This window comes from Priapulus caudatus, unplaced genomic scaffold, assembly GCF_000485595.1.
Source record: "Priapulus caudatus unplaced genomic scaffold, Priapulus_caudatus-5.0.1 Scaffold235, whole genome shotgun sequence".
NCBI lineage: Eukaryota > Metazoa > Priapulida > Priapulimorpha > Priapulimorphida > Priapulidae > Priapulus > Priapulus caudatus.
Window position 1 is genome coordinate 433,822 of NW_014577296.1, and position 12,860 is coordinate 446,681.

At 44.1% G+C, this 12,860-nt stretch overlaps 2 protein-coding genes across 3 annotated transcripts in view; one reads left to right on the forward strand and one right to left on the reverse strand.

Moving 5' to 3' along the window:
• Positions 1–2,411: 2,411 nt before the first annotated feature.
• On the forward strand, positions 2,412–8,134 carry LOC106807810. 2 transcript variants are annotated; one of them, XM_014810268.1, is made up of 4 exons: positions 2,412–3,033; positions 3,607–3,618; positions 4,306–4,444; positions 6,750–8,134. In XM_014810268.1, exons 1-4 carry the CDS (start codon positions 2,885–2,887, stop codon positions 7,215–7,217), a joined length of 768 nt encoding a protein of 255 aa, XP_014665754.1. In that variant the 5' UTR covers positions 2,412–2,884; the 3' UTR covers positions 7,218–8,134. The 2 variants fall into 2 exon arrangements, with proteins under 2 accessions (XP_014665754.1, XP_014665755.1); XM_014810269.1 differs by lacking the exon at positions 3,607–3,618 and having other exon boundaries at positions 2,417–3,033.
• Positions 8,135–12,164: 4,030 nt separating this feature from the next.
• LOC106807812 overlaps positions 12,165–12,860 on the reverse strand; it is a 9,364-nt gene continuing 8,668 nt past the window's right edge. The window contains exon 7 of the mRNA XM_014810274.1: positions 12,165–12,405. The gene's annotated coding sequence lies outside the window, so the exon portion shown is untranslated. The remainder of the gene's footprint in view (positions 12,406–12,860) is intronic.

Consider the following 12,860-nt stretch of genomic DNA (forward strand, 5'->3'; position numbering starts at 1 on the left):
CGTGCGTGCGTGCGTGCGTGCGTGCGTGCGTGAGTGTGTGTGTGCATGTGTGTATGTGTGTGGTTTGAATACATATAACTTCTATTCCAGCATATCTATTATAGTGTTTCTTGGGTATGCCTGCTTTCAGTATTCTTCAGTAGCTTTCATCCGCTAACGGGCCCTCCAAAATCTCGCACATCCAGGTATTAGGTCAATATAACCTTTCTTACTCACACACGTGTGTCTGAATAATTCATATATGTGCTACTCATGCCATACACTCAACACCGACCTGCGTCACATCTACAAGTGCACTGATATAATATGTGGACCGACCCAACAGCAGTCACGAGATCACGCTCTCTCATATCATCGACCAAAGTCCATCTGTATTCTATATCAACAGCTGTAGTAAGCGATATAGCGCGTACCAGAGACTTTATATATCTTGCTAGTTATATACTTTTTTATATGGAACTATTATAGCCATGTTAAACGCATGTCCTATACATTTCTGTGGCGCGTTCGCTCGTGACTAGGGTTGTGATATCGACCACAAGGCCCGACTAGGCTAGTGCTGGGCCTGTAGCATATGTTATGAAGAGAGCATAAATTAAAAAAACACATAAATATTAAAACACGTAAACTTTAACTTGCATAATTATAGTAAAACAATCGTATTTTTCATTTGCTATACCGTCTACAATACGACAAATATGTCTGCCATTTCAGTAATAGTAATATTTACTTGTAGTCATATCAGTTTCAGAAGTCAAAAGTACTAAAACTACAATTTAAAAGTTACATTTTCTAGATTTAGCCCTAGCAAATTTGTTGATGGTACTGGAAATGTCTACTCCACACAGAAGGGTATGTTCAATGCTCATTATAGCGTACTAGTAAGATTGTTCAATAATTTGACCCATGATGCTCCTTATAATTCATTTTTAATTCTCTTCAGTTTTGAAAATGAGCGCTGTCTACTGCATTCGGTTAGTAACCACGAACGACAAATAGATGCGCAAGGTAATTTCTACATTTGTCAAACAAGACTCCAAAGAACTGTCAGTTATCAAACAGTAAATCTAAATATGCAGTAAACCAGTTTTCAGTAAACTGCACAAATTCTTCACTATTAAAGGCGTTCTTCCAGATCTTCCAGAATTGATTTGATAAGATTCGCTGTCCTCTTTACAACCTATTCACGTGCAAACGTCTGTAACTGACGAAGGAATACAAATACACCATTAACCTTTTGCTACGTGACATAACGCGCTAAACTGAGCATGCGCAGTCTATACATGCTAATTTATTCTGTACTGAACCATGGCTCTGTGTAAACATGTGTAAAAATCTTACAACACAAGATTTATCAAAAATAAAATAGTGTACTATGCTGACGCAGCGTTTAATACACTTGTTATAGACTTACTAGCAAAACAACCATGTCAGCACTTATTATTGCATCAAGTTTACGTGTGTGTTAAAATAATTTATTTTTTTGGTAAAAAAAATTGAACTATTAGAATAGTTCATGGCATTATGAGCCCCGTAAAACCGCCGGGCCCGTAGCAAATGCTACTTTTGCTACATTTGGCTACTATTGGTAATCCGGTAATGGTCGACCAGATCGGGTCTGTAAAGCCACTGTAAAGCCACTGTAAAGCATCGTACAGGCGGCTGGCAGCAACGTACGGGATTGTGACGTCTCGCTTAGGATGCCCGGGGGATGTTTGCGTCGTCGCGTGTACGTATATTTGATAATATATATATCAGAAGTAGATAATAGCATAATAGGGTTCCTATTATCTACTTCCTTATTATCTACTTCTGATATATTTGCATGTCGTCACCACCACACCCATGCACGCATGCAGTAAACTACTGCCACTCCCACCACGCCACACATCAACACTGGGCTAAAGCTCATGCGAGTTCCGCTAGGAAACGTACGTGCGTGCGTGTGTGCTGTGAGGTCTGTGAAGCGAAACGCGGCGCGTGATGCTGCATGGTGACAGTTATAGCTCCAAGAAACAGTCCTTGCTAGGGTTACTTAGGGAACCGTTGTATATTGACAGCCTGGTTGGGTTAGGTGACAGTGTGTGTACATGCATGCATCTTCCATCGAATACTCATTTACACGGGCAATATGATCGTGTAAAATTATCTGCGCAAAATGAACGCATAGGAGACAAATATTCATGTTATATTTGTTATACTGCGAGCTCCCGCCCACCAAAGCCTTGGTCAGCCACGCCGCGCTGCTCAGCTGTCTCGTAAGCTGCCGCTGACTGCGCATGATGTCATTGATAAAAATAGCTTACAGGCGATGACACAGCGATTTTTGTTAACCAATCAGAACGCGCAGTGTTGACGTCATGTACGAAAATAAGTCATGCCTGAACTCACGTGAAGAATGTTATCATGTGATTATTTTGCCACTGAGCAACGTGGCACAAAACTAAAGGTCTCCCCTGCCAACTACAACTATACGCCCTGTTCTAGAATATTCTAGAGCCACGTGGAACTAAATGACAACCAACAAATCGCATTCAAGTGAGCAGAAAATGTAGTGACGAACACGTTTATTCGCAACCACGTGATCAATGACGTCAGTGACGCGCGCGCCAAAGACGTCATCAGCCACTTCTGTCCAACGCGATCATTTGTCGTACGTTCGTAGCAGCAGCAACATCGTGTGGTTCGCAATCCTAGAAGTCAGTCGTCGAAAACGCGGCAGCGAGAAAAAAGACAACCGAATCAAGTTTACTACATCATTAGTAGCTCAAACGCCACACTGTATTCGACAGCGAATTGGTCGGATCAGACCACCGTTATCACGGAGGAATTTACAAGCAGTTTTTGCGATCAGCTTGATGCGTCCGAGCCGGCATGTGTCGACATGCACTCGATGGCTGATCTCACATTGTACGGCAATGACGGCACATACGACAAGAACGAGACGAAACCAGCGACAGCGTCGTTGACAACTCGCATTGACGACATCGGGTTTGGGCTCGGTCCGGCTGAGCCATCGCTTGATCTGAGCAGGTAAGAAAACCGATTTGTTGCAAGTTCAAGTTGCATCCTAGTCGATGGGTGGATCCAGCTTTTTGAAAAAAGGGCACTTTTTCATGCTTAATTTTTCTGGTGTTTTAAAAAGGTGCCGAAGGCAGCTTATGCGACGTGTCTAAGGCACGTTGCCACTTAGGGGGGGGGGGGTGTTTGGGGTAAATTTTTAAAAATTGGTGTATTCTGAGAGGATCTGAGCAGTAATTTTGATGTCTAGAATGCAAGATGGAATTCCAATTTTTTAAGCAGAAAAGTATCTTTTATGTGTTTTCCATTTTTTCTCTTTTTTGGGGGTAAAAAAGGGAGGGGTCCGGACCCCCTGGACTTCTGGATCCGCCCATAGACTAGTATACAGTCACACTGTAGGCAGTATATTATACTTATGCTGTCGGATTTTATTTGCTTAATTTTCACTCATTCGACGATGAGTGTGAAGAAAGAATACACAGTCTCCTTCGTGATACAGGATCTTAGCTAAGTTGGCCTCCCATGTACACAGGCATTTGGCTGTGCTCCAACGTCCAACAAAGGCACATATATATTCTTCCTCAGGGGTCATGTGAGGTGCTACACCGTACACGGTTAGGCTGAGAGGGTCTATGTCCCCCAGGGTACTGCCGGAACGTTTTCGGAAAATTAGAGCTACTTTTCAGGCAGGGACTTGCAGCTCTTCCTCACCTAGCTCTAGTACTATAGCCCGCGTACATTAACTGCGGCAGTCAATGTACGCGGGCTATAGTACTAGAGCTATCCCTCACCTAGCTTAGCTCCAGACAGAGCAAAGGGCTATAGTTCTAGAGTTCTTCCTCACTTAGCTTAGCTTCAGACAGAGCGAAGGGCTATAGTTCTAGAGTTCTTCCTTACCTAGCTTAATTTAGCTCCAGACAGAGCGAAGGGCTAGAGTTCTCCATCACCTGTACTGTAGTGCAACTAGTCGCAGTACCTATTCAATGAAGACAATCGGCGGGAACCAATTTATCTGTAAATTTATTATATATATTACAATATAGCAATTAATTTATGCTAACCCCCTGAAGATGCCATTTCAAACTGTTGAATTTTGAAAAAAAAGGATCACCTAGAAATTGGATAGCTTTTGGCTTGCTACTGGCAATCTGAGTATAACCTCTCCCACCACACCACATCAGGGACTTTAGCCCCTGTGTTAAGAAATCACTGGCACCACCTCTGCTATGTTGCATGAGGTAATGGTAATGCTAGGTAATCTTATGCCTATTTTTTTGTGTGCAGCTTTCTAGATGGCCAATCCACACCAGCCGTTGATGAGCTACTGGAAGGGTTTTACTTTGGCGGTGCTGCTCCCCCTGTTCCCACACCAGTCGCTCTGGTGACAGTGGCTAGAGAATTCATTGACCTGCCTACTATCAAGGTATGTGCACCTCATTCCTTATCAAAACAATAAATCTCAGTACTGTGAGCTTTGCTTGTGGCTCATGTTAACTGAGCTCCGCCTATTGGCAATTAACTTGTAAATCATAGGCAGTGCTGCAAAGGTTTAAAACATCTGGGTTAATTTTTCCCTGGGAATCTAAGAAGGCATGTTGTTTATGGACAGATTATAAGGCTTGTAACAATTGGAGTATATAATAATTCAGTGCTCGAAATAAGAAAAAAAATTTGGTTGTCCTGCGGACAACCCCGGCATCAAATCGGGTTGTCCGCAACAATTTCTGGTTGTCCCAAAAAAAATCCCCAAATCTCCTATTTTCAATCACATAATAATATAATCAGAAAACACCCAAAAACAGTGGCGTAGCAGGATTTTTAACAAGGGGGGCCAAAAACAGCGAACTGCGCAAAATAGTGATGACTTAATATTTCACTGGCTCCTCCGCTCCCTCCCACACCCTACGGCTCCCCTACCTCTCAGCTCTGCAATCTTTGTTTTGGGCGCCATGCGAAAAGGCGACATTTTTGTTCATTTTTTCTGCTCCCAAAATATGTATTGTTCAGTGGCGGGTCTAGGATTCCAAGGAGGGGGGTGAAAAACAGGGGGGTATGGGGGTCCTCCCCAGAAAATTTTGGAAACTTGCTGGTTTGCTGGTTCCAAATCGAGTTCACCTTTCATAAATCAGAAAACCTGACATATGATATTATCAGGAGAGATAATATGAGGAGTATGACTGTCCAAAACATGTGAAATCAACATTTGCTTGCTAATTTTACCAATGATATATTACGTGCAACTCGATAAAAATTACATCAAATGAGCGTTGGACATCCGTCTTAACTAAAACTTTACTTTGTTTAAATACACTCTTGCCTTTACGGAGATATAGCTTTGAACGTCACACATGGTTCATAGTGTTTAACTAAGCTGGCGCGCTCAGATTGCCCCACTAACATCCGAACAGTGGCTAGCCTGTGAGGAATGCGTCTTGTCTGTTGACAGAATGCACCTGTTGGCGGCAGGAGTAAGATAATATAGACTTCGATATTATATTCTATATTATATCATACAACTATATATATTATGCCTTATATATATAATATAATACACGTTATATATATACACACATATATACACACTAATATATATACACACATATACTATATTATCTTATATTATATAATGTCATATATTATCTTACTCCTGCCGCCAACAGGTGGCATTCTTGTCAACAGACAAGACCATTCCTCACAGGCTAGCCACTGTTCGGAAGTTAGTTGGGCAATCTGAGCCGCCAGCTTAGTTAAACACTATGAACCATGTGTGACGTTCAAAGCTATATCTCCGTAAAGGCAAGAGGTATTTAAACAAAGTAAAGTTTTAGTTAGAGACGGATGTCCAACGCTCATTTAGATGTAATTTTTATCGAGTTGCACGTAATATATCATCGGTAAAATTAGGCAAGCAAATGTTGAATTTCACATGTTTTGGACAGTCATACTCCTCTATATTATCTTACTCCTGATATTATACCAGTGTTGGAAATAGCAGCTGGTCCCATATTTTTATATTATTCACGATTTAATTCACGATTAAGATTTCTTGAAGAGCTAGAAAACACTCGGATTTGAAGTATGAAACTGAACATTATTGTGCTAGCTAGCCTATACCAGTTGGTTGCATGGGATTGAGTTAGTGTAAGGGTTTGAGATAGGGTTTTTTGGTTGTCCACCGGACAATGTCTCAGACTGGTTAGGTTGTCCGGCGCAAATTCTGGTTGTCTCGGACAACCGGACAACGCTTATTTCGAGCACTGAATATATGTCATGAGCTGCCCAGATTCACAGGCAAACTCAATCAATTTGGAGATGTATACATCAAGATGTGAAAAAACAGCAAGACTGTGCAGATTGTCAAAAATAAAATGTCGTTCATGGCTTTCGGAAAACCCTGTTTCTAATATTATTTCTTGACATGATGCATACAGGTTCAAACCTGGTAGCATTCAATGGGTACTAGAACGGCTGCATGGTTATACTGCATACAGCTGTGTAGCATGTATTCTAACACCACAGGTGTACTTATTCATATTCACTGCCTCCACTCCTTCCCCCCTCCCTCCTTGCCTCAGAAGCTACTTGCTTACTCCTCCTTTAGGAACCATAAACTATGGGTTATTATTATTATTGCCCTATCCTAATTAGTAATCCTAATTTACTCCAAAGCCAGTCATAAAAATTCAGGGTTTGATTGTAAGATTAACCGTCCCTCTCTCCCTCTTCAGGTGGAACCAACGGATTTTTCCACTCAGCAACGATGGAAAAGTTTCGTCGACACAGAGCACAGCTACTACACCAGCGGGGCTTCATCATCGTCATGCAGCCCCCCTAGAGCCGCCGCCACGCCCGGCCCCGTCGCTGCCACGCCCGGCCTCGCGGCGGCCACGCCCGGCACCGCGGCGGCCACGCCCGGCCCCGCACCTGCGGCTGGAGGCAAGAAGTCCGCTAGTAAGAAGCGGGCGGCGCCCAAGGGCTCGGTGCAGTACGTGGAGCGACGCGAGCGCAACAATCTCGCCGTGCGCAAGTCACGGCAGAAGTCGAAGCAGCACAACGTGGCGATGGGGCGGCGGGTGCAGGAGCTGGCCGCGCACAACCACTCGCTGCAGACCAAGGTGGACCAGCTCACCAAGGAGCTGGACATGCTGAAGCAACTCTTCAGCGTGGCGGTCAAAGACGGCGCGTCGGCGCGGTGAGACCACGCTCCGCCTCGCGGCGACAACGAACAATGGCAGCACGGCGCCACCTGGTGGTCACCGCTGAACTCGCCCTGGTCTTGTTTCGACATCGGGTTTTATACTTGACAGAAGTGACATGTCGTTTCGATTTGCGTGCTGACACAATCGATAATTGTTGCTACGCGGTGTTACCTAAGCGCATACTGATACAATTCGTCATTGCACTGTGCGTTTAAGAGACTGAACTGGCCTTCATCAGTCCCACATGGGTTGTACTTGGTCCGTTGTTGGCCATCTTCGAACTTCTCCTCGTCACGTGTGTGTGTATAGTAGGTGCCTAAGTGACGGGATGATGTGTGGCATTTATACTGGAGTTTGGTCAGTCAATCATGTTGTTTGTCAATGCGGATTAATCATAGAACACCAGTATCCTCTCAAGACATTATAGCAAAGAATATTAATAGCTGGCAGTTGCTTTGCCACTCGTCACGAGTTGCCACATGATTTTTAAATGGTTTCAAGTATTTATATAAATCACTAGGGAAGCTTATTTATTCGAGTATTTATCAGACACATGCATGTGGTTTACTGTGAGAGTTCACCTGTTAGGAACTGGATTATGTGGAAATAATTACGAGATGAGTGCAGAGTTGTTTCTTACTATCTGTTTGTCGCAACAAGTATCTTTTATATGACTATATTATATATATATGATAATATCGTATGTTCGTGCATTGAGTATTTATCTTGAATGTTAGCTCTGTATCCCTGTGACCACTGAACTGGGTGTGTTGTGATCGTTAAACAAAGCCTGATCGTAAACGCATGCAATCACCATGATTTTTGTGTAACGATTCTGAGATGTAACTTCTCATTGGAATTGGTATCATGTTATTATATTTTTTTAAATAATAATAACACTGCCGTTAAACCAATATGATTTTTTGTCTTTTATATTATGTACTTGTCAAACATATAATTGGTCTAAATGGTATGAAACTAAATTGGAACAATCTTCTTTCACGCTATCTTTCCACTGGAAACGACGCCCTCCATCCCCATAATATCCATATTAATTTTACAAGAACTACAGTGCGTTCGTGCGTGCATGCGTCTGTGTGCTTGCGTACATGCGTCTGTGTGTGTGCGTGCGTGCGTACGTGTGTGCATGGACCCGCGTACGTAGGTACGTGTGTGCATACGTGTGCATGGACCCGCGTGCGTGCGTGCGTGTGTGCATGGAGCCGCGTGCGTGCGTGCATGGACCCTCGTGTGTGCATGGACCCGCGTACGTGCGTGCGTGCGTGCATGGACCCTCGTGCGTACGTGCGTGTGTGCATGGACCCGCGTACGTGGGTACGTGTGTGCATACGTGTGCACACAAAATGCCACACATACCCCATGTGACTGACGAGCTTATCAATGCTGATGAAACGTACGTGCGTATTGCATCATGCTCGCAAGCACAGCGATCACCCGCAAATCAAACAAGCGTGAAAGTGCGCGAGAACGATGCGTCTGGCTAAACAGATTCATAAATCCACCCATCGATATTCAATGTATATCAGATAAAACCGCATATATCAATGTTTAGACGACGTTTAATTACAAATGTGTTCGAGTAATGGTTACAGGCCGTCATCAGGCCGAAGGGTCACTGGTCCGAAGGGAAAACTAAACATTTTCACTGATATAATTATTTAACAAAAAACGAAGTATGTATGTATAACCATTTTAGATCATCTGCAGCTGCTTCATTTCTCCACCCACTCAGCTTCTAGTTTAGAAAAAATTGGGCCTATTTTGAAACCCGTTGTCCATTTTCATAGCAATTTGGGTTTCAAAACAACATTCCAATCAAAACAAAATTTTTTCAACCCATTTTTTTTCAAATTGCGTGTTCAAAATTACCCCAGTTGACGGTACCGTAAAATGCTTAAATTGTAACAAAACCGGGCAATACTAAAAGCCCCTCTCCCTCCAACACCTCCCCCACACACACCTGAAAATTCTACATCCCATGTGAGTGTTTCGGACTAGTGAACCTTCGGACTAATGAACCTTCGGACTAGCGAGCTGTCACCTCGAGTAATACACCAATACCCTAAATTGTTCAGGACCTAAAGTTTATCGACTACATGTATCAGAAAACTCCGCCTTTCGATGCTCTTAATCCCTAGATAGGCGCGTACGCGTATATTCTATAAACTGTTAAATCGCAGGCAAACTATTTCATCCCTACCATTCACTTCACTGAACCTATTCTCTGGTTTACTTCGTTGAAGTTACTTTTTCTAGCTGTTGAAGCATAGAATAATCAGGTTCTGGCCTCTGATCACTGACATTATTCTCGTTAATCCAGTGATATACGCGATATACGGTACATATATCCAGTGATATATAATCAAGAGAGTATAAAGAAGGATCCATACCCTTATTATATGCCCTTCTTTATACGCAGGGGCGGATTCAGACCGTATTTGCCGTATTGGGAAATACGGTCTAGATTTCAAAATGCCCTTCGAAATTTTTCGCTAAAAAAATACAGAAAACAATTTGATGGAATTTGGCTATATTCTTTCATTCAGTCCTTTCCTTTTCTTTGTCTGATGGAGAGGATTGAAGGAAAAATCAAAATGTTTTCATAGTACGTACCAAAACTTAGCTTTGATATCTAAAAAAGAAGGAAGTGCTTGAATCATTCTGCATTAATTCTGGTACAGCCTAAAAACGCCGCAGATCAATAGAACATAGATTTTTCCAATGTTAGGCCTCAATATGTTCTTATGTAAATGGTGCTTTACTGAAAAATTACGGCGCGGTCATAAAGTTGGTCTTTAAACACTAGGTTCTTATACTTGTTTCTACTATTTAATATGTATAAGACTTATACTTGATTCAAATTGTGTTATGAAGAGGGTTTCTTGATTAGGCACTGGCAATTTCTTGCTAATTAATACCCCATGAGGGCTACATGTAAGTTTTCTAAGTGCTTTACCATACTGTTATCCCTGACTACAGTATTATCCAAGAAACAAAACATTGATGCAAAAAGCGCTATGCGGTGCCAAAAAGAAGGTGCTGGCAACCATTCATCGCTATTGTTAGTCTGCCCAGTCTTTTTTATTTTTACCTTGTGTTTCTTTTTAATGTCTTCATCTGCATGGAAAATTATAGAACCTACCTTTAAAATTTAGCCTAAAACAGGTTCTTATCTCAAGGGGTCTAATGGGTAAATTTTCAGGGCTCTAACAGTTCTTAAGAATCTATGTTGCTTACTATCGCGGGTTTTTACTGGTATGCAAAGCGCAAGGCAAATGAACGCAGAAATAAAATTTCCATATGGCTTTTAGCTATTGCGCTTGACTAATATGTGGTGCTCAATGGTGCTCATTTTCTGTGCTTCAGCGGGACCCTCGACAGTCGCTGAAAATTTCCGGGGAAGTCCCCAGAACCCCGCCAAGTGCTTCCGCAGCCTAACGGTGCGGGGGGCGGGGCGCCCACTGTGGGGTGGTGTGCCCTGTTGGCGGGATTGTGCCCTTAAAATCTGGAAAAATACTGTCTAGCTTCAGCCCTGGATTCGCCGCTGATACGATCTTGATATAATCCAGTGAATGATATATGCGATACTGTATACAGTCAACTCCACGAACCAGCGGCGTCACTAGGGTTGGTGACACACGATGCGGTGACTCATGGTGTCACCCGCATTGGACCTCCTCCGTACGCGGACCAATCAGATCTTAGCAAGTTTTTTTGTACCTAAGTACTCGTAAATCGTAATTCCCGTATATCACTGAATGAAATGGCAATAGTACTAGTGACATGAACAACTAGCAAAATTAAAACCACCCTCTGATGGTATCAGCGTTCTGCATCCCACGCCACTGCTCCGAACCGTCAATTCGTGACGGCCTCGAAACCGAATCTCGTACTGTACTGTGGGAATTTAACGCTATCTGAGACAACTGTAAGATGCCCCCCCCACCCACCATCCCCGTATAAACCGAGCTTTACAGAAACCCAACTAAATAGACGTACCGGGGGGGGGGGGGGGGTCGGTACTGAGAGATTTGACTGTATAGAGTCTACTTTAGACTGTGTAGTGAGTAGGGATATATATATATATATATATATATATATAGTCGGAGCATGTCAAGACACGTTTTGCTCCCATTCCTAGCACCGCCATTCATTCATGCCTTCCGCTTCAAAGATAATGTAGGCTACTATCCGGATATGGGGGGGGGGGTGATGTGTGAACGTATGAGCAGGACTCATCACCCTAGCAGGGAACGTATAGGAAAGGCAGGTAAAATGGATTGAAGAAAGAAACCAATATAGGCCTATATATAAAATATAAAACAAAATAAACAAAATATTAAATTAATTAATTTAACATTTAATTAATAATTCCATTAAATATAAAAATATAAAACAGCGTAGCGCAGTACCAGTCAATATGATATGCACACGAGAAGACCTGAACTGACACAATATAACCTGACCTGAGTATAAATAACATCATACCCGTGTAAACAATTGGCTGCTATAATAAACGCGCTGGGCTCACAGACGCTTCCGGTTAGCGGAATACGATAACACACCCCCTAAGAAAATCGTACCGCTGCTTGCTCGGTTACGTTATCGTATCTAGGGTTTGTGTGCGCTGGGGTGCGCGTGCGGACGCGTACGGTGACCCCAGCGAAAGTAGATTCACGACTCCGCGGGTTACGCGGCGTGTCGACGTCACCACCGCGCATGCGCCATCGATCTCTACACACACACGCACGCGCACGCGCACACACACACACACTCACGCACACACGCACGCACACACTCACGCACACACACGCACGCACGCACACACATGCGCACGCACACACACGCACGCACGCACACACTCACGCACACACACGCACGCACGTACACAAACACGCGCACACACGCACGCACACGCACGGACGGACGGACGGACGGACGGACGCACGCACACACACACGCTCGTCTTCTCGTAGTAGTGAAAGGTCACAGGGCTGACTGCGATGTCTAGACAACGCGACAACGCACGACACACGTCACGTTATCGTTATTCCTCTGTGCGCCCTTTATTGTCGCTGGCATTCCAACCATAGCAAGTGCGTAGGTCGCTGTAATCGGAGAAGGGCACTACCCAAGCAAGCATCTATACGACGCGCGGGTTTTCCTGGAATGCAGATTAAGCATACGTATAACGAAGCCGGAACTTCGGTCGATGATCGTGATATAGCTATGATGCGTGCAAGGCGCCATGACACACATTACACATACGCGCGCCAATGCACGCATGCACACACAGGCACACGCACACACACACACACACACACACACGCGCGCGCGCGCACACACACACACACACACACGCACACACACACACACACACACGCGCGCGCGCGCGCACACACACACACACACACACACACACACACACACACACGCGCGCGCGCGCGCGCACACACACACACACACACACACACACACACACACACACACGCGCGCGCGCGCGCACACACACACACACACACACACACACACACACACACACGCGCGCGCGCGCGCGCACACACACACACACACACACACACACACACACACACACACACACGCGCGCGCGCGCGCACA